Here is a 23312-nt window from a genome sequence, read left to right on the forward strand (position 1 = left end):
AACTGCCTTGTCTTCAAAACCATAGGACTAGTGACTAATAATTAGGTTTTATTTTAAAAGGTGTCCAAACCTTTCTTTTCACTAGAAATTGTATTATTTTAAAAAGGAGCATTTGGCTATTTTAAGGATCACAGGTCATTTTAACTATTCATATATTAATTGTACAGTTTTTAGCGTCAAGTAATATGTAGTATTTTGAGTAGTGTAATTCATAAATTGTTATAAAACATTAGCTTTACAATATTTACTCCCCATTTAGGCAAACAGCTCAAGACTTGTAGTAGTTACAGTAAATGCACCGAACACAAACAAGACAGGGGATCAGCTTATTTTCTTCCAATAATCATTTTTATTGAGACCCTTTTACATTGAAAAGGGAATTTTGTCAATCGCTGAGCTTTATTCATCATTAAAACAATTCTGCCATTTACATTCAATTACTTTGAGCAACCAAGATAATACATTTTCAAAAACGTGCAATACACCCTCAATGTTTCCAGGAAATGTTAACTCCTCGTCGCCTGCTATTAGCTGAAAATGGCACACAACATCATTTCTAAAATCTAGAGTTCAGGTTTCTAACAGGGCTTCAGTGAGTAAAATAATGAATGGTGACGTAACTGACATTTAAATTAAGGCTTCTTTGTAAATTATATTGAATATATTCAATATGTCAGCCCTGCATTGCACACCCATCTACAGTATATACAGAATTAGGTTTGTGGAGGTCCTGTGTTAAAGAGTACATGCTTGGAAATCCTTATTTTAAAATCAGGTTGAGGGTTATATAAATGTTTGGCCTTCCTGACCCTTTTCCTTTATAAGTGACATTTACAGGTATAATCAAATAATAACATACAGATTTACACGCATTTTCAAGAAATTCGGCTAGTACAATGTCAAGAGATAAAGAGAGTGAAGCAAATAAAATGTAAATATACATAATGGCACGCAAATCCATACTCATTCGAAGATATACAGCTAACATGTGAACCCTAAAAGTGCTTCTTAAAACAGGAGACTGAAAATGTGTTTACTCACATCTGTCAAAAGTTCAGAAAGTGATTTAAATCAGCAAACGCACAATCAGAGTTGATGGAGAGAAACTAACCATTTAAAGAGCTTTATGTTCCTATGCAATGTCCTGTGACAAACTAGGGTATTCAAATGACGTTTTAAGTCCATTTTAGGCTACATTAAGTAGTAAACAAAAACTCATTTTTTTATTTATTTTTTATTTTTTAAGATATCCCCTATATAAAAGCATAAATTCAGTCCACGTTTTGTTTCAACCACCTGTTGACATTTCATTTGTACATAACTTCAGCCAATAAAAACACCCCCCCCCCCACTACTTGTTTTATAAATAACATTTGCTTCCTCATATATCTGAGAGTTAAGCTATTGTTCCTGATCTTCTATGCTTTAACACAATCTCTCCAGATGATTAGATTACAATGCTAATTTCTTTATCTTCTCCTAATTGAAAGTCCACTAATTCTGAATTGGTGACATGCCTGTGTTATTGATATGAGTGAGAGCCTGCTCACTGTGTCTGGTAGCCAGCCATGTTGAAGTTTCCCTGGTTGGGCATCACAGGACCGGTCTGGGGCTGGGACGGTGCCGGGGGATCCAAACCCTCCAACCCAGGCTGGGGACTGGGACTGTCTGCAAGAGAGAAGACAACCACAATATGGGTCAAGGAATGACACAGAGGCTGGTAAGTGAAAGCTTTGGGCTATAAAACACTGATTGCATTTGTCACCTTGAAAGGTTCTGTGCTGCTGCAGCCAGAATGGAGTCCCTGTGAACAAGATCTCATAGTTTAGTGTAGCTCTGGAGTCAAACCATTTCACAAGGTTCGCCAATGACACTGGATATAGGCCTATGCTTGCAAATGTCAACAAGAAACGGTGGTAAAGGAGAATATTGTTGACAGAAAAGTAATAATGGTGTTGAAATGTTAAATAGATACTGTTGAGGAAAGCAAACAGCCTTGATAAAAATGTTCTGAATGTAACCAGCAATGTGAGCCTCTTTTGTGCAATCACACCAGGAAGCCTACGGTATAGTCTGAAAAAAGAACAGAGCTCCCTAATGAACAAGTGCTGCAAACAACTGAACGAGTTTGGATACTATAAGGAAATAATTCTCCTTTCAAAAGCATTTCACAATGTGCATGATCTGAGTAATTAGTTTATACTTACTCTACACCAAATCCTTGCTGATTCCAAGACTGTCCATAAGACACTCCATAAGAGGGCACTTGCCAACCATTTGCCATGTACTGTTGTCCATACTGCTGGGCCTGGGGGCTTCCATACATTTGGCTCCATTGTCCCCACTGACCCTGACCATACTCCATCTGTTTAAAGATACAATTGATCACAATCCAATACCTTTCTGGGTGAGTAAAAAAAAAAAAGTGTACTTGGAAATGTCAATATTTTAATTGAGCAGTATCTCAATTAAAGATACTTATGTCCTACCTGTGGTACGCTTTTGGCAATGTCGGGGGATTCTTTGCCCCAGTAGCACTTCACTATGTGGCATTCGATGGATGTTCCATTTACAGAAACAATTGCATGGGCAGCACTTTCATGGGAGGAAAACCTGTCAGAAGAACACAAATGTCGACAAGAAACAGTGGTCAAGAAAAGTAATTCAGCACTGCAATCAGTGTAAAATAAAAAATGTGCAACATGAGAGGAATTTGTTTTTTTAATGGTTGATAGTGTTAAAGAATAAGTACCGTTTCAAGAATACCAATCATAGGAAAACACACTGTAATAACTCGTGAATAAACAAACTATTTATAAAGAGTGTACATACTATTCATAAATTAATATTTCATTCATGACCATTTAAAACATGCTTAAAATAATTTATAAGGATATATAATAATAATATCCAAGTTATTATAAAGCATAACCAAAAAAGGATGTAATAAAACCATTTAACTACTTCCACAAATAAATCTGATTGGATTCTACAGTAGACATTATTATTGGGGGCTTTTGGTGTAGTATTAGAAGATGTATTATTGAGTCATATATCGGTACTGCCATCTACAGGCAGAATGAGGCAATACATAGTGTTGTACATGAATAAAATAGGGAATCTTTGCTCAGAATAAAACGGTACCTGATGAAAGAGTAACCTTTCTCTGGGAAAACTCTTATTTCCATGATTTGTCCAAAGGGTGAAAATGTCTGTCGCATGAGATGCTCTGCAAGGAAAAAGATTTCAATGAAACAATCATCCACCTTTGTCTGCCAACCCAGTCTTTGTTTCCCCAAACTCTATTTGTTGGGAACATCTAACGATTGATTCTAAACAGTCTGAGTAACTTTTCATGTTTAACTTAACTTGCCTGATAGTCCGGACTGGATTCCTCCACAGTACACGGTGCAGTTCTGGGGACTGGATTGGTTCACTACATCTTCAAACCTCAGCTGCTTCGAGCCATCTGGTGTAAATATACAAAGGAGATAAATATGAACACTCAGCCTCATAACTCCCCTTTCAACTCTATTAAATCAACACAGTCTTATCTCACTCATACTTACTGTCTTGCACATTCTTTGGGGCGGGTGGCTTGCGAGTTGCCCAGTTGGTCCTTATCTGGCGTCCCCCTAACCACTGTCCCCCCATGTGCACAATGGCATTCTCTGCATCCTGTTGTTTAAAACAAAAGACAACGTTTCCTCTCCAGATTCTACATTGATCTATACATATTCTATAAACTATGTGCTATTATTATTATTATGTCATTTAAAACATGTTTTGCATACTAAACGATGGAGAATAATATATATTCAACAGGAATAATTATCAAATAAACTACAACTTGTACTTAAGTTACAAAACAACCAACAGAGCACACAAAATGTGCATTTACAGTGTACTTATTTATAAAACTTAACAATTATCTTAAGATCAAATCTACTGAAAATAGAAAATAGTAAACAGAAATAGAAATAACCTTCATCTTGTGTTCCTGCACCGGAGCCTTACCAGTTTGTTATAGAAGGACACAAATCCATACCCCTTAGATTTCGCTGTAGTCATGTCCTTCACAACACGAGCATCCCTGGAAGGACACAAGACAATAGCATCAGACCATTGCACCACTGTATAACATGCATAAATTAAAAGGAACCACACACACACACTGAACTTCGAATCGACTACATTGTCCCCTAAAATCCCAATAAATATCTTAAAGGTGCTACACATAGGATTTGGTTAAATCTTTGCTTTGTAATTTCAGAAAAGGTCCATAATATATCTGCCATAATATATCTGCATTAACAGTGTAATGATAGTGTTTTACAGTATTACTTACTGTACCTGCCAGTGTTGTGATTGGCTGTGATAGTCTATTGATTTCTCCTGCCAGAACAGCATCTGTCGTCAAAATGGGAAAGCTGTTCTGACTATGTGGCATTGTTATCTAGTGGAAATCGCTCTGTCCTTTCCTGGTTGCAAAAATTCTACACTGTTCACTTAACTTCAGTTTATGTGAGAAAACAAGCACTGAATAGTGTAGGGAATCATTTTACAATCTAAATCGCTGTGAAATATATTTTCAAAAACAATAAATACCGTTTTTACAGCTGTTTGAAGCTGTAACCGTTTCAGTTTTGGTCCACCAGCTTCAAACAACAGAATAAAAAAAATAACATTTTGTTATTGAAAAGACACAGCAATACAACAGCAATAATACACAGCAATTTAGATGGTACAATGATTCCCTACACTATTCAGTGCTAGTTTTCTCACTTAACATATGCCATTTAGCAGAACAGTGTCAGACATTCTTTTTGATCGAACCCACCAGAAAAGCGCCATGCTCTACCAACTGAGCTACAGAACTTAAACTGTAATTTTACGAACAGTGTAGAATTTTTGCAACCAGAAAAGGACAGAGCGATTTCCACTAGATAACAATGCCACAGTCAGAACAGCTTTCCCAGTTTGGCGGGAGAAATCAACAGAATGATATCACAGCCAATCACAACACTGGCAGGTACAGTAAGTAATACTGTAAAACACTATTCAAGCACCTTTAACTACCTTAAAAACCCTCAACTGATTACTGATAAAAAGGCAGCATTTGAAAACAAAAACAAGTACAAACAAATGCAACCTACACTGATAGTTTAACTGCTTCTTTCTCCAGATTCATTTTCAGTTAAGGGTTCCCTGTCAAACAGTGCACCCATTATAATCCACAACACTTCTTATGGACTACCATGCATTCCTAATATCTGCTGATGGTGCTCATCCTACCAATATAAATATATATAAATATCAAAGAGAAAAAAGGAATTAAAATGGCATACATGGCCTGTTAACAGATTTCTTTATTTTTCCTGGTAAATTCTTTACCACCATTATGGAGTTTGGTGAGCTGCAAATTTGAAAACATTTTCAGATTTTTAGGAAAGGAGCATAAAAACTATCAACATTAACAAACCAGAATCAGTTTTACACAAATCTTTAAGTATATGTATTGAATATTGGAATTTGTTATACTAAACTAGGTCATGTTAATACAAAAACACAAAAAGAGAGGAATAGAATAAATAGATAGAGAAAAAGTCTACATCTGAGTTTCCAGTGTGCACAGTTCCTTGCTGTTAGACTTCAAGCTCCTGTCCAATCCTATGAGCATTTCTGTAAAAATAACCAGAACGCTATTACTTAACTGAGACTCACAACTATACTGAAAGGCTGAATGCTTTTCAGGGTTACACATACAAAGCTTGACCTGCAATCTTATATTTGACATACCAAACTACTTACCATTTCCTACATTTATCAAAAAAGCACAAGGGGAAAACAGAAAGCTGACATTCAATGTTGTCAGTGAAAATAGATGAGTTGTGAAATTAGTGGGGGTTTTAGTCAACGAATTACAATTGAAAATGTTCTGTCATCCTGCTTTTCATAAATGATTCAAACAGGGATAGAGATGTATGTATCAAGACTGGGTGTGATGTGCTTTAAAATGTTATTTCAACCAATAATCAAAGAAATTACATCTACAGTATACAACACATTCGGAAAGTATTCAGACCCCTTGACTTATTCTATAATGGACTAAAGAAAAATCCTCAATCTATACACAATACCCCATAATGACAAAGCAAAAACAAGATTAGAAACTTTTTCAAATGTATTACAAATAAAACACAGAAATATCTTACTTACATAAGTATTCAGACCCTTTGCTGTTAAGACTCTAAATTGAGCTCAGGTACATCCTGTTTCAATTGATCATCCTTAAGATGTTTCTTCAACTTGGAGTCCACCTGTGGTAAATTCTATTGATTGGACATGACTTGGAAAGGCACACACCTGTCTATAATAAGGTCCAACAGCTGACAGTGCATGTCAGAGCAAAAAAAAAATCACCCCAAGGGGTCGAAGGAATTGTCCATATGCTCCGAGACAGGATTGTGTTGTGACACAGATCTGGGGAAGGGTACCAAAGAATTTCTGCAACATTGAAAGTCCCCAAGAACCCTGTGGCCTACATCATTCTTAAATGGAAGAAGTTTGAAACCACTAAGACTCTTCCTAGAGCTGGCCACCACTCCTCGGTAAAAGGCACATGATAGCAAACTTGGAGTTTGCCAAAAGGCACCTAAAGGACTCTCAGACCATGAGGAACAAGATTCTCTGGTCTCATGAAACCAAGATTGAACTTTTTGCCCTGAATGCCAAGTGTCATGTCTGGAGGAAACCTGACACGATCCCTAAAGTGAAGCATGGTGGTGGCAGTATCATGATATGAGGATGTTTTTCAGCAGCAGGGACTGGGAGACTAGTCAGGATCGAGAGTACAGAGAGATCCTTGATGAAAACTTGCTCCAGAGCATTCGGGACCGGGGCAAAGGTTCACCTTCCAACAGGATAACGATGCTAAGCACACAGCCAAGACAACGCAGGAGTGGCTTAGGGACAAAGTCTCTGAATGTCCTTGAGTGGCCCAGCCAGAGGACTTGAACTCTAGAGACCTGAAAATAGCTGTGCAGTAACTCTCCCCAACCTCCCAGAGCTTGAGAGGATCTGCAGAGAAGAATGGGAGAAACTCCCCAAATACAGTTGTGCCGGCCTCCCGGGTGGCGCAGTGGTTAAGAGCGCTGTACTGCAGCGCCAGCTGTGCCATCAGAGTCCCTGGGTTCGCGCCCAGGCTCTGTCGTAACTGGCCGCGACCGGGAGGTCCGTGGGGCGACGCACAATTGGCCTAGCGTCGTCCGGGTTAGGGAGGGCTTGGTCGGTAGGGATGTCCTTGTCTCATCCCGCACCAGCGACTCCTGTGGCGGGCCAGTGCGCACTAGCCAAGGTTGCCAGGTGCACGGTGTAACCTCCGACACATTGGTGCGGCTGGCTTCCGGGTTGGATGCGCGCTGTGTTAAGAAGCAGTACGGCTGGTTGGGTTGTGTATCGGAGGACGCATGACTTTCAACCTTCGTCTCTCCCGAGCCCGTACGGGAGTTGTAGCGATGAGACAAGATAGTAGCTACTACAACAATTGGATACCACGAAATTGGGGAGAAAAAAGGGGTAAAATTTATTTAAAAATTAAAAAAATACAGTTGTGCCAAGCTTGTAGCGTCATACCCAAGAAGACTCGAGGCTGTAATCGCTGCCAAAAGTACTTCAACAGAGTACTAGGTAAAGGAATACTTAAGTAAATATTATATATTTCAGTTATTTTTTTTTCTTCAAATTTATTAAATAAAATAATTGTTTTTACTTTGTCATTGTGGGGAATTGTGTGTAGATTGATGAGGGGGGGAAACTATTTAATACATTTTAAAATAAGGCTGTAATGTAACAAAACGTAGAAAAAGTCAAGGGGTCTGAATACTTTCCGAATGCACCGTATATAGTTACACATCTATTCTGTTCATGGACCTCTTACAAACACATTTACTATGAGAAGATCTCTAAAGTTACTCGAATGATTCTAAAAAATAACAGAGAAAAACCATTTCCAGGGGATGTCAAGTCTGGATACAACATACTAAATCCGACAAGCTTAAAACACAAAGCAACTTACGAGATTTTCCCAAAAGGTGCAAATGCAGCTTTGATATCCTCCGTGGTGATCTCAGGGCTCAGGTCTCCAACAAATACATGGAAGTGATCTGAAATTATCAAGACAGAATAACTATTATTCTCTAATGTAGCTACTGGGTGGCAGGTAGCCTAGCAGTTAGAGCGGTGGGTGAGTAACTGAAAGGTCGCTGGTTCGAATACCCGAGCCGACAACGTCGAAAATCTGTCAATGTATCCTTGAACAAGGCATTTAAAGCGTTGCTTGTCCTTATATTTATATATTCTTAATTCCATTCCTTTACTTAGATGTGTGTATTGGGTATATGTTATGAATATGTTAGATATTACTGCACTGTCGGAGCTAGAAGCACAAGCATTTAGCTACACCCACTAAACACTTATGTGACCGTACTACTAAATTTCACTGCACTTATCCGGTGTATGTGACAATAAATCGTATAGATATTTTTACTGAGATAAAATAAACTAAAGATAGCTCAGATGTGCGAGTGCATTTAGAATTGTTTTTATTATTTTTTACTGCCTTTGTAGTAAAAGATGAAAAGGTTCAAATGTAAACACTTACTAGATGTGTCTTTCTTCTGGCTACTTGGAGTGGTTGCCCAATTTACTTTGACCTCCTGAAGAAAAAAAAACAGTTCACAGAACAATGAAACGTAAGTGGAGCAAAGACATTCATTCCATGTCCCTTAAAGCAACTGTGAAAGGTTTTACAACTATGGTTGAATATTATTCCGGTATTTCACAGATGTTCCATCCTGAAAATAAATCACTTTTCTCCCAGGTGACTGTGTTTCCAGCCAAAACCGGAAGTGTCATTCAAAAGCATTATAAGGCATATAAATATGTCTGGATTTGATTAGAGCTTTGATCAGCAAGAACATTCTAACCTGATGCTACCGGAGCCTGATGAGCCACATATTAAATACATTTTATGATCCCTACATTAACGATATTGAATGAGCCCAAGCCCAAAAATGGCCAAATGATTGTGCAGTTTTCCAATATATACAGTTGAAGTCGGAAGTTTACATACAACTTGGCCAAATACATTTACACACAGTTTTTCACAATTCCTGACATTTAATCCTAGTAAAAATTCCGTCTTAGGTCAGATAGGATCACCACTTTATTTTAAGAATAATAGTAGAGAGTAATTTATTTAAGCTTTTATTTCTTTCATCAGATCCCCAGTGGGTCAAAAGTTTACAAACACTCAATTAGTATTTGGTAGCATTGCCTTTAAATGGTTTAACTTGGGTCAAAAGTTTTGGGTAGCCTTCCACAAGCTTCCCACAATAAGTTGGGTGAATTTTGGCCCATTCCTCCTGACAGAGCTGGTGTAACAGAGTCCGGTTTGTAGGCCTCCTTGCTCGCACACGCTTTTTCAGTCTGGGCTTAGTGATGGCCACTTCAATACCTGGACTTTGTTGTCCTTAAGCCATTTTGTTATTGTCCATTTGGAAGACCCATTTGCAACCAAGCTTTAATTTCCTGACTGATGTCTTGGGATGTTGCTTCAATATATCCACATAATTTTCCTTCATGATTCTCTATTTTATGAAGCGCACCAGTCCCTCCTGCAGCAAAGCACCCCCACAACATGATGCTGCCACCCCCGTGCTTCATGTTTGGGATGGTGTTCTTCGGCTTGCAAGCCTCCCCCTTTTTCCTCCAAACATAACAATGGTCATTATGGCCAAAAGTTATATTTTTGTTTCATCAGACGAGAGGACATTTCTCCAAAAAGTAGGATCTTTGTCCCCATGTGCAGTTGCAAACCGTAGTCTGGATTTTTTTATGGCGGTATTGGAGCAGTGGCTTCTTCCTTGCTGAGCGGCCATTCGGGTTATGTCGGAATAAGACTAATTTTACTGTGGATTTAGATACTTTTTGTACCCGTTTCCTCCAGCATCTTCACAAGGTCCTTTGTTGTTGTTCTGGGATTGATTTGCATTTTTCGCACCAAAGTACGCACCTCGTTCAAACCATTATAAAGCAGAATAAAACACATGATTCTGGTGCAGCATAGGTATAGGCTTCCGTATTTTAATATTTTTTATATTAGGGACCATTTGCATAGTTATTAGGCTGACGCGTGCATTCGGAAAGTATTCAGACCCCTAGACTTTTTCCACATTTTGTTATGTTACAGCCTTATAATATTTATTCAATTGTTGTTTAACCTCAATCTACACACATGACCCCATAATGACAAAGCAAAAACAGGTTTTTAGAAATGTTTGCAAATGTGTATATACAGTGGGGCAAAAAAGTATTTAGTCAGCCACCAATTGTGCAAGTTCACCCACTTAAAAAGATGAGGCCTGTAATTTCCATCATAGGTAGTACACTTCAACTATGACAGACAAAATGAGAATTTATTTTCTTCAGAAAATCACATTGTAGGATTTTTAATTAATTAATTTGCAAATTATGGTGGAAAATAAGTATGTGGTCAATAATAAAAGTTTCAATACTTTGTTACATACCCTTTGTTGGCAATGACAGAGGTCAAGTGTTTTCTGTAAGTCTTCACACACTGTTGCTGGTATTTTGGCCCATTCCTCCATGCAGATCTCCTCTAGAGCAGTGATGTTTTGGGGCTGTTGCTGGGCAACAGACTTTCAACTCCCTCCAAAGATTTTCTATGGGGTTGAGATCTGGAGACTAGCTAGGCCACTCCAGGACCTTGAAATGCTTCTTACGAAGCCACTCCTTCGTTGCCCGGGCGTGGTGTTTGGGGTCTTTGTCATGCTGAAAGACCCAGCCACGTTTCATCTTCAATGCCCTTGCTGATGGAAGGAGGTTTTCACTCAAAATCTCACGATACATGGCCCCATTCTTTCTTTACACGGATCAGTCGTCCGGGTCCCTTTGCAGAAAAACAACCCCAAAGCATGATGTTTCCACCCCCATGCTTCACAGTAGGTATGGTGTTCTTTGGATGCAACCCAGCATTCTTTGTCCTCCAAACACGACGAGTTGAATTTTTACCAAAAAGTTATATTTTGGTTTCATCTGACCATATGACATTCTCCCAATCTTCTTCTGGATCATCCGAATGCTCTCTATCAAACTTCAGACGCGCCTGGACATGTACTGGCTTAAGCAGGGGGGACACGTCTGGAACTGCAGGATTTGAGTCCCTGGCGGCGTAGTGTGTTACTGATGGTAGGCTTTGTTACTTTGGTCCCAGCTCTCTGCAGGTCATTCACTAGGTCCCCCCGTGTGGTTCTGGGATTTTTGCTCACCATTCTTGTGATCATTTTGACCCCACGGGGTGAGATCTTGCGTGGAGCCCCAGATCAAGGGAGATTATCAGTGGTCTTGTATGTCTTCCATTTCCTAATATTTGCTCCCACAGTTGATTTCTTCAAACCAAGCTGCTTACCTATTGCAAATTCAGTCTTCCCAGCCTGCTGCAGGTCTACAATGTTGTTTCTGGTGTCCTTTGACAGCTCTTTGGTCTTGGCCATAGTGGAGTTTGGAGTGTGACTGTTTAAGGTTGTGGACAGGTGTCTTTTATACTGATAACAAGTTCAAACAGGTGCCATTAATACAGGTAACGAGTGAAGGACAGAGGAGCCTCTCCCATTCTTCTCTGCAGATCCTCTCAAGCTCTGTCAAGTTGGATGGGGAGAGTTGCTGCACCGCTATTTTCAAGTCTCCCCAGAGATGTTCGATCAGGTACAAGTCCTAGCTGGGCCACTCAAGGACATTCAGAGACTTGTCCCAAAGCTACTTCTGCATTGTCTTAACTGTGTGCTTAGTGTCATTGTCCTGTTGGAAGGTGAACCTTCGCCAAAGTCTGAGGGCCTGAGCACTCTGAAGCAGGTTTTCATCAAGGATCCCTCTGTACTTTTCTCTATTCATCTTTGCTTGGATCCTGACTAGTCTCCCAGTCCCTGCCGCTGAAAAACATGCCCACAGCATGATGCAGCCAACACCATGCTTCACCGTAGGGATGGTGCCAGGTTTCCTCCAAACGTGACGCTTGGCATTCAGGCCAAAGAGTTCAATCTTGGTTTCATCAGACCAGAGAATCTTGTTTCTCATGGTCTGAGTCCTTAGGTGCCTTTTGGCAAACTCCAAGCAGGCTGTCAGGTGCCTTTTACTGAGGAGTGGCTTTGTCTGGCTTCACTCTACTATAATGGCCTGATTGGTGGATTGCTGCAGAGATGGTTGTCCTTCTGGAAGGTTCTCCCATCTCCACAGAGGAACTCTGTCAGAGTGACCATCGGGTTCTTGGTCACCCCCTTGACCAAGGCCCTTCTCCCCCGATTGCCCAGTCTGCCTGGATTGCCAGATCTAGGAAGAGTCTTGGTGGTTACATATTTCTTCCATTTAAGAATGATGGAGGCCACTGTGTTCTTGGGGACCTTCAATGCTGCAGAAATGTTTTGGTACCCTTCCCCAGATCTGTGCCTCGACACAAACCTGTCTCGGAGCTCTAAGGACAATTCGTTCAACCTCATGGCTTGGTTTATGCTCTGACAAGCACTGTCAACTGTGGGACCTTATATAGACAGGCGTTTGCATTTCCAAATCTTGTCCAATAAACTGTATTTACCACAGGTGGACTCCAATCAAGTAGTAGAAACATCAAGGATGATCAATGGAAACAGGATGCACCAGAGCTCAACTTTGAGTCTCATAGCAAAGGGTCTGAATACTTATGTAAATAAGGCATTTCAGTTTTTATTTTAAACTCTAGCAAAAATGTCTAAAAATCTGCTTTCGCTTCGTCATCATGGGGTATTGTGTGTAGATTGCTGAGGAAATTGTTTTATTTAATTCATTTTAGAATAAGGCTGGAACGTAACAAATTGTGGAAAATGTCAAGGAGTCTGAATACTTTCCAAATGCACTATATACCTTTCATAATATTTCCCCTGTTATTAGCCTACCTCCTTAAACTCTATTGTTGCTTCATTCCTTCCTCGCTTTCAAAAGTTAAATAAAATAAGTTGTTGTCCTTGTCTTCATCATTCTAATGACATCCTTGAATAATATAGGTCTAGAATTAGATGCAGAAGGCTTTCACTTCTCTTCAAGAATGGTCATGGGTATGAATAAATAACTGCTATAGCCTACCGCCATTGCGCATTCGCTCTTCTTTTAAACTACCCGTGAGTTCTATTGGCTGCTGTATTTAACATTCAGCAAAAAAGAGCTTGCGTCCCTCTTCAAATAGTCTATTGGTATAAAAAAAATGCTCAAAAGAAGTATGTCCAGCAAGCTATTCTAGTCTAGCTTTTCCTGCATGGGACTACAAGAGCTAAGGAGCATTTTTAAGGAGAGGCCAGCGGAGCACAGGTCTCTTGTGCAATATGCACACACATAGGTTATAAGTTAAAAGCTTATTATGCACAACCCATCATTAACTAGCTAAATATAAGGCTGATACTGCATTGAATGTATTACCTGAAAGAGGTAGGCTAGGACATCTATATATAGGCCTATATAGCAATCTAGAACAGGATGATCTATTTGGATGCAATTTGAATGGAGTTGATAGAGGGAGAGAGACTGAGAAGAGTGCTTGCACGTGCACTAATTTATGGCAATGACATTCGAGTGACAGGCTGTTTAAAAACTCTGCAGCTGAAATAAAATGTTTTTTTTATCTTCACAATTTAAAAAAAACAAGGTGACCCACAAAAGCCAGATAGAGATGGGTAAATTAGACACACACTCTGTCTTTATATTACTGTAGCATAGGCTATGCTGCAGAAAATGTAGGCCTACCTGTCACAAGTACAAAATTTACCATGTTGAGCTGATACGTCTACATGCAATCTCGATTTAGACATGGCACGTAATTTAACAGTTCCATTTCACACCATCCTTTATAAATAATCTACCGGTTTCTTACAGTTATTTATCCCGGGGAAAAGGGAGTGGTGTTGTGCGGTAAATCCCGGTAAATCTCAGTAATTGGGATCCTGCCATTCCATCCTAGTTATAACCAGCGCTTCTTAGCAAGAAAACTGCCTCCACACAGAGTACTACATTTGAATGGAAAAATTACCTTTCCCAATATCTTCCTCCCGTTCATGGCTGCTAGGGCAGCAGCAGCATCTCTATGTTCAAAGAACTCCACAAAGCAATACGGGTCATTGCTTGATTGCTGCAAAACAGAAAATCCGACAGAAGAGTTCATCCTCCTGCTATCGGGTTGCTGAGGGAAAAAAGTTGGAAGAGTATATTATTGCCAAACACATAACATTATTTGGAATACAACTGCAAGAACTGAGTAACCATGTTACTCTACTCGGGGGATTACCATGTATCATCAACATTGTCTTGCAATATGTAACATTGTTTAAAAGGCTGGGATTCAATAACCCTAGCTTTCCTCTTTGGGACAGATATGCCAAAGGCTAACCTAAAGGCTGTTCTGTACATAAAAAAAAAAAGCAATTTGATCTGATTGCATTCATTGCACATATCTAGATATAACCCACTATAATAGTAGAGGCCTTGAAAAAGGCCTAATCATACATTTACTAAAGGGGAGAGAAAAGTATCAGAAACAGAAAACACCCCATTTAGATTAGTAAATATCCCGATATATCTGACTAAACAAGACATTCAGGACAAAAAAAAGAAGAGATCAAACCAAAGACTGTCATCTAGTTCATATGGATGGTAGCCTATACCGTCTCACCCAGCTATGCTGGAGAAGTTGAGAAACTCGAGGACAGGTCCACTAGAGGCCATTACATCAGCATCCCATGGTAGACCATATTAAAATAGCATTCAAAAAAACAAATGGATAGAGTATGATCATAGATACAATTTGATCTGAAGCCATTCATGTGATTGTGATTTTCCTATTGTAAATGTTTTGTAGGCTTATGTAGCCAAATTGTATCTATGATCGTACGTTATCCATTTATGTTTTTTGTATGCCATTTTAATATATGAGAATTAACCAATGATATCAGGCCACACCCGGCCATGATTAGACACCTGTGTGTGTCTTTTGACACTATATAAATGAGTCATCCCGCAGTGTTTGTCATTATACCCTGATGAAGACAGCTTGTCTGTCGAAACGTTGGACATAAATATTTTTGCATCTGAGCTCCTAGAGTGTGTGGCTCTCCTTTATTTTTTTTAAGTGTTCCACTCCGCTAGCCAGCACCTCGCCTAAAAAGGTGTGTGTTTCTTTGCCTCTAGATTATGGTGTTTATCAACATGATGGAAATCAGTTTTAAGTGAAAAATAAGAACAAAGGCAACATTCAAATTTTATGGAAAATGGGACACAATGTGAAACTGGTATGTGCCATAAATACAGTGGATGGAAACGTGGTTATGAGAGTAAAGTCATACCATTGAAATTGACGTAAACGCTGAGGAGCTTGATGCTCCTTTCCAAGGGTCTTATTCTGGTGACATCATGATTGATGGTTGACTGCCATTTGACAAATAAAAATTATTCTCACTCTTACATGCTGACCACACCGTGCGCATGGGTTGCAAAATAAATGTACACATACATTTTATTCAATCATTGCACCCTCACTGCTCGCTTACGCAAACAAGCGTCTGCGTAGCCAGGCGCTAAAATAGAACTTGGTTCTATTTGTGACGCTTGATGCGCTGCAAGTCCCGCCTCTTTTTAGGAGCATATACCCACGTGGGTGATTGAAAGATGAACTGAGGTCCACACCCCAGTCCAGTTGGCAGTGGTAATGCACCTTAAAGTTGGTTGCCAGGCTTCTTCTTTGGAAGAAGGAGGAGAGATTACTAGAAACAAACTTTGACCCTTTAATCTGTGGATTAATTGTCAGAGTAGAGGACCTTGTGCATTTCAGGGAAAATAAACAACCCAATGTTTATATCCCAGGACAAATTAGCTAGCAACAGCAAGCTAGCTAGCTAAATGTTGGTTCAGAGCTTGTTTTGATATTTTAACCTGCGTGTCCTGAACGCTTCTGGACAAAATCAACGCACACACGCAAGCGGTCTAGTCAACATGTTATCCATAATAATCTCATGTAGACTAGCCTACCCGCAATGTATCTGTGAGCTGTTGGCTAGAGTGCATGTGCCAAGACCAGAGCAGGCACATTTGCTATTTAACATAATTTTTCCTCCCACAAAACTATTGGTAGTTGAAAATGCAATGGAAACACATTGAAATGTAGATTTTATTCAGTACATGAAAACTTAAGCGAAAAAGGATATTGTGTGCGCTAAGTCATCACGCACTGATTTTTCTCCACAACAACTCTATTTGGTGGAAACACACCACTGGTGGGAAATGCATATATTTTCTTGATGCAGATTTTTGCATATTTGCATGAAAATCTGTCACCAATTGGATGGAAACCTAGCTAATGACAGTTGTTACAGTCAAAGGTTAACCATAGTAGGTACCCTGTATACTGACTTGAATTCCTAGACCTAGTACATAATCCATTAAAATAATTGTCTCCATATATCAAAGTTAATAGAGCAGAATACATCTTACCTCAGTTATCATTTTACAACTTTTGCAAGGTCCAATTTGGGTGAACAGCTGAAGAATCAAAATTTCTGTTACATCTCTGGACAGGTTACCAACATACCTAGGAAAAAGATGGGGTAAATTAGTGATCTTAGAAGGTTGGAAGCTGATGATTTAAGGATAGGCTACACCATGGAAGTTCAGTTGCTTAAAATGTTTCTTTGAATGTTATTTATGGAATAATATCTCATGAATCTTTAGTTTTAGGCACACAAATCTGCCTTTGTTAATGGTTGTGGTAAGGTGTGGCCCTGTCTGTACAATGAGGACATATCTGGAAAATAATTCTGTCCATTTAGGGGACTTTTGGCTCTAGGCCTAGGAGACCCCTTTTAGCAATAGAGCACTCCCAAAGGCAAAAGGTCTGAATATGAATTTTAAAGTTTAGCCTATAGGTCTGTATAGCCTCTAGATCTGACAAAATGTAGACAAAGAGTTATTTCAAATTTTATCAGTCACATGCTATGTAAACAACAGGTTGACTAAAAGTGAAATGCTTATGGACCCTTCCCAACAATGTAGAGAGACAAAAATGAGAAATAATATAAAAATAATAACACGAGGAATAAATACACAATGAGTAACGATAACTTGGCTATATACACAGGGTACCATTACCAAGTCGACGTGCAGAGGTACGAAGTAGTTGAGGTAGATTTGTACATATAGGTAGTGATAAAGTGACTAGGCAACTGAATACATAATAAACAGTAACATCAGTGTATGTGATGGGTTAATGAAGGTAGTTAAATAGTTAACCAATAGCTACCCGGATGAATTACTTAGCAGTCTTATGGCTTGGGGGTAGAAGCAGTTTAGGGTCCTGTAAGGTCCCGACTTGGTGCATCGGTACCGCTTGCCGTGCAGTAGCAGAGAGAACAGTCTATGACCTGGGTGGCTGGACTCTGAACATTTTTAGGGTCTTCCTCTGACACTGCCTGGTATAGAGGTCCTGGATGGCAGGGAGCTTGGCCTCAGTGATGTACTGCGCTGTACGCACTACCGTTTGTAGAGCTTTGAGGTCAGATGGAAAGCAGTTGTCATACCAAGCGGTGATGCAGCCAGTCAAGATGCTCTCAATGGTGCAGCTGTAGAACTTTGAGGATCTGAGGGCCCATGCCAAATCTTTTCAGCCTCCTGAGGCGGAGGACACGGCGTTGTCGTGCCTTCTTCACAACTGTGTTGGTGTGTGTGGACCATGATTATTCCTTCGTGATGTGGACACCGAGGAACTCTAACTGCTCCACTACAGCCCTGTCGATGTGGATGGGGGAGTGCTCTGCCCTCTGTAGTGCTCGATCAGTTCCTTTGTCTTGCTGACGTTGAAGGAGAGGTTTTTGGAACCACACTGACAGGTTTCTGACCTCATCCCTGTTGTTGTCGGTGATCAGGCCTACCACCGTTGTCGTCTGGTGTTGGAGTAGTGGCGGTCACAGTCGTGGGTGTACAAGGAGTACAGGAGGGGACTAAGCACAGACCCCTGAGGGGCCCCCGTGATGAAGTGGATGTTAATGGAAAAATCCACCCAAAACCACTAATTCCTATCATTTACAGTGTTACATAACACTAATATTAACATTAATTCACAAGGCTTCAGGACCAGCTGATTACCAGGGCACCTACTCAGAACATGCGCTGACCAGCTGGCAATCTTCATCGCTGACATTTTTTTACCTCTCCCTGACCCAGTCTGTAATACCTACATGTTTCAAGCAGACCAGCATAGTCCCTGTGCCCAAGAACGCCAAGGTAACCTGTCTAAATGACTATCGCCCCGTAGCACCTGTAGCCATGAAATGCTTGGAAAGGCTGGTCATGGCTCACATCAACACCATCATCCCAGACACCCTGGACCCACTCCAATTCACATACCGCCTCAATAGATTCACCTGGACAACAGGATCACCTATTTGAGAATGCTGTTCATTGACTACAGCTCAGCATTCAATACCATAGTGCCCTCCAAGCTCATGACTAGGCTAAGGACCCTGTGATTGAACACCTCCCTCTGCAACTGGTTCCTGGACTTCTTGACGGGCTGCCACCAGGTGGTGAGGGTAAGCAACAACACCTCCTCCACGCTGACCCTGAACCACTTCCGTATTGAGCAAGTCATTGGTACTTCCTGTTTTAGTTTTTGCTTGTAAGTAGGAATCAGGAGGATGAAGTTATTGTCAGATTTGCCAAATGCAGGGCGAGGGACTGAGGGTGAGCTTTGTATGTAGAATAAAGATGATCTAGAGTTTTTCCACCTGCACAGGTGACATGCTGGTAGAAATTAGGTCAAATGGATTTCAGTTTTCTTGCCTTAAAGCCACCAACCACTAGGAGCGCCGCCTCTGGGTGAACATTTTCTTGTTTTCTTATGGTTATGGCCATACAGAGTCCCTCAGTGGAGATGCCATAATATCCTTTAAACCTAGTGGTCAAACAGGGAAATGGTTCCAATCATTTTCCCACCATACATTTTTCCCATAGGGGATTTTAGAAACACTTAAAATAAGGGCTGCGTTTCAAGTAGGCTTACCCTGAAGTGACATGTTGATAACCATGTAAATCTCTTTCGGACAAGGTGTGTTATCAATATATTCGGCTCTATTTACTCTCAGATTCGAAAATTCTATTAAGCATCAAAGTAGACATGCAAAACCTGCACGTCATCTCTAGATGACACCTTTGCTAACAGGTATTGTGTCAATTGAAAACTTGCATAAGACAGTTCACATCATTTTTTATTTAAATTAATGTAGCCAATTTATTAATTACTACATTTAGCTAACAATTAGATAATTCATCCAGAGATTCTTACCATTGCCTCAATTTGACAGTCTCGTTCATATCATCATGGTATTTGTAGTTCTTTATGATATTCACATTGGCGGTTCCTTTTTTTTTTGAAGGGGAGGGGGGGTAACTACAGGCGAATATATTGACTATATTATAGTCACCTTGTCCTAGATAGAGTTACATGGTTATCAAAACGTCACGCCAGGGTAAGCCTACATGCTACACAGCCCTTATTTTAAATGTTTCTAAAATCCCCTATGGGAGAAATGAATGGTGGAAAAATTATTGGAACCATTTCCCATATTATGACTCATACTCTGGTACTCTATACAGCTCATTGAGTGCGGTCTTGGTTTGTGGTGGTAACATTTTGATGAAAAATCTCTTGGTAAATAGTATAGACCATACTATTTACCAAGAGAGTTTATCGAATTTTTTCTTAGCTGAGGTATTCTAACTCATGCAAGCAGAACCTTGAGACTTACATAATTAGAGATTGCGCACCAGCTGTTAACAATTAAGACCTAAATTGATTTAACAAGGAGGACCAAGGTACTCTGTTTGAAATTAATTAAAGCCTAATTATTTATTATAGCTAGCTAGACTAACAGTTAGAACTGTAGCTAGCTAACATATCTACTTGAGTTGATTTTATTTTTTATTAACCTTTATTTTACTAGGCAAGTCAGTTAAGAACAAATTATTATTTCCAATGACGGCCTAGGAACAGTGCCTGTTCAGGGGCAGAACGACAGATTGTGTACCTTGTCAGCTCGGGGATTTGAACTTACAACTTTTCGGTTACTAGTCCAACGCTCTAACCACTAGGCTACCCTGCCGCCCTTGATACTACCTAACATTAGATAATTAATTTAAAATAACACACTTTCACCTCACCACCTCAGTATGGAGACAAGTGGAAGGGATCACTTAACACCAATGTACGCATAGTTAGCTGACGCACTTTGTACATCGTGCTGTAACGTACAATTGACCTTATTTTAGTGCATGGAAAAAGTAATACTTCCAGGTCAACTGGAATATGAACACCATTGTAAAGCACAATTTCTCCCTTTTTCAGCAAAATGAATGACGAGACCTTCATGCTGCACGTCTCTGCATGATTGAAGAAGGCAATGAGCTCCGTATGGTCTTTTTTTAAATGACGGGAGGGGAAGCAAAACCTACTGTGTGAAAGGGGGAGATAAGGTGAAAAAAGCAGTTTCCCACATGGCTTATCTGTCCAACTTATCACCTCTAAGCTCTAAATAAAACACTATAAAGAGTTTATATAAAATGTCATTACATACCTATTTGAAGATTTGTGTCGAATATGAATCGTTTTTAGGGCGGCGCTAAAGTTATCTTCAGAAGTAAACAGCGGCTGTCGCAGCTTTTGAGTCATGTTGACTTACAGTGATGACGCAAAAAACGAATACATTCAGTTGTACAATTAACTAGGTGTTGGTACTAGGTACCCTTTCTTATTTATAATTGAATAAAGAAGAGCTACACCAGGTGGAGAGACTGTACGACACAGAATGATTTGCATTTGCGTGCTGTATGTTATGTCATGAGACTTCACAATTTAATGTACAGCGTCAGAGGATTCCGTTTTTTCAACTTTTCTCCAATACAATCGGGCAATTACCATGTCAATCAACGCATGAATAGAAACATAGTTCGCACCCCAGATTTTGACGCCAACACAGTCCCATTTGTTTTCATTGCTGCCTCGTTTGAGAAAGTTTGTACGGAATGGGGTTAGTCAACAGTAAATACACCTGCGTTGCTAAAAACAATTCGTTGGTGCGGAAGATTTACATACATTAGCTTTGCTTTCAAATGTATTAGGTTGGACAAAACCAGTCCATGGGAAGCCAGAATTTAAATACAATTCCATTAATATACTGCGCTGGCGGGCAGGAAGGTTGATCATTATAACGGGGGAATTTGAGAAATATTTAAAGAATCGTATTATTAAAACAGATTGAAACGTGAGTCTGTTGGAGACTCACTTCCTCTGTTTACCTCATGTCAAAATAAAAGTCCACCACAAATGATTCACTTATTGTCCACATATGACGTACGTGCAGGACTTTTATTTTGACATGTTTAAAAGCACCACGCTGACAGCTAACGTTATCCAAAGCCAGCTAAACTGAGGAACGTTCAACTCCGTTCTCGATATAAGAACGAAGTTGAGCGTGCCGACTTCAGCTTAGACCAGCCATGATTGAGACATTTCAACATGAAGGTAGCTAGTTAAGAAGATACACATAGCTTGCTAGCTAAGTAATTCTAACTAGCTGATGTGTCATGCAATATATTATTATATAAGTTAATGTATATAGTTTGGTCAGCCTACTTGATAGTTCTGTAACCTTTGTTTCACTTGGAGAGAAACAGTATGCTGATGAGTGAGAGGTTGAAATGAGGAAGCTGTTGAGGTCGATAGCTAACTAACATTAGCATGCTAACTTGGCAACGTCGTGACTGTTGTGTTGACTACTTACAGGGTTTTGGGGTGGCATTCGTCTTCCATGTTCAGAAATCGATTGGCATAAATGTCGACTAACGAACTGGGTGTGCTGAATTAAATAAGAAGAGGACGTAAATCAATGTATTTCTACGTTATCTAAGCTAGCTAGCTAAGAGAAAGAAAATGGCGCAAACCGGAGAGCCAGGAAGCTGACTGATGCACATGCGCATGTCGCCTACAGAGGGACTGGGAGTGAAAAATAAAGTTGAGTCAGCACTAGAATACAACAAGGCAACAGTAAACACTCACAAATGATGCAGCGCCCGAATGAGGCAGCGGGAACATAGTTAAAAATAGTAGCATACACTGCAAATTGACAGCAAGAATCCCAAACAGATATAGTACGTTAGGCTATTTGACAAAAACAGAACCGTTTCATACCTTACAGTGGGATACGATCACATAAACATCTATGTATGGGAATACCTGGGAATAGATTTTCTAAATTAAAACTACTTTGAGCTCATTCCCTGCAGATTTTTACAGTATTTCATGTCCTATATATATACACACAGTGACAGTCAAACGTTTGGACTACTCATTCAACTCATTCTTTATTTGAACTATTTTCAAAATTGTAGAATAATAGTGAAGACATCAAAACCATGAAATAACACGTGGAATCTTAAACAAATAAACATATATTTTATATTTGAGATTATTTTTTGCATTGATGACATCTTTGGCATTTTCTCAAACAGCTTTTTACCAATGTTTTTTAAATTAAATGTAATTAGGCAAGTCAGTTAAGAACAAATTCTTATTTACAATTACAGCCCACACTCTGGCCAAACCCAGATGACACTGGGCCAATTGTGCACCACCCTATGGGACTCCCAATCACAGCCAGTTGTGATACTACCTGGATTTGAGCAAGGGTGTCTGTAGCAACACATCTAGCACTGAGATGCAGTGCCTTAGACCACTGCACCACTCGATGAGTTAGTCACCTGGAATGCAGTTCAATTAACAGGTGTGCCTTGTTAAAAGTTAATTTGTGGAATTTCTTTCTTAATGCTTTTGAGCCAATCAGTTGTGCTGTGACAAGGTAGGGGTGGTATACAGAAGATAGCCCTTTTTGGTTAAAGACCAAGTCCAAGCAAGAACAGCTCAAATAAGCAAAGAGAAATGACAGCCCATCAATACTTTAAGAAATGAAGGTCAGTCAATATGGATAATTTCAAGAACTTTGAAAGTTCCTTCAAGTGCAGTCAAAAAAAAACATTCAGAACTATGATGAAACTGGCTCTCATGAGGACCGCCACAAGAAAGGAAGACCAAGAGTTACCTCTGCTGCAGAGGATACGTTCATTAGAGTTACCAGCCTCCGAAATTGCAGCCCAAATAAATGCTTCACAGAGTT

At 39.8% G+C, this 23312-nt stretch overlaps 1 protein-coding gene across 1 annotated transcript; it reads right to left on the minus strand.

Moving 5' to 3' along the window:
* Positions 1 to 335: 335 nt before the first annotated feature.
* Positions 336 to 22113, minus strand: LOC124038105 (nucleolysin TIAR-like). The gene is given in 14 exon segments (XM_046353572.1): positions 336 to 1627; positions 1629 to 1668; positions 1766 to 1804; positions 2208 to 2365; positions 2490 to 2613; positions 3145 to 3229; positions 3374 to 3469; positions 3570 to 3678; positions 4018 to 4093; positions 8078 to 8165; positions 8663 to 8717; positions 14132 to 14281; positions 16585 to 16681; positions 21924 to 22113. Coding segments are annotated over 14 exon segments (1227 nt in total). The 5' UTR covers positions 21953 to 22113; the 3' UTR covers positions 336 to 1546.
* Positions 22114 to 23312: the final 1199 nt, after the last annotated feature.

The sequence above is a fragment of the Oncorhynchus gorbuscha genome, linkage group LG06 (assembly GCF_021184085.1).
Source record: "Oncorhynchus gorbuscha isolate QuinsamMale2020 ecotype Even-year linkage group LG06, OgorEven_v1.0, whole genome shotgun sequence".
Lineage (NCBI taxonomy): Eukaryota > Metazoa > Chordata > Actinopteri > Salmoniformes > Salmonidae > Oncorhynchus > Oncorhynchus gorbuscha.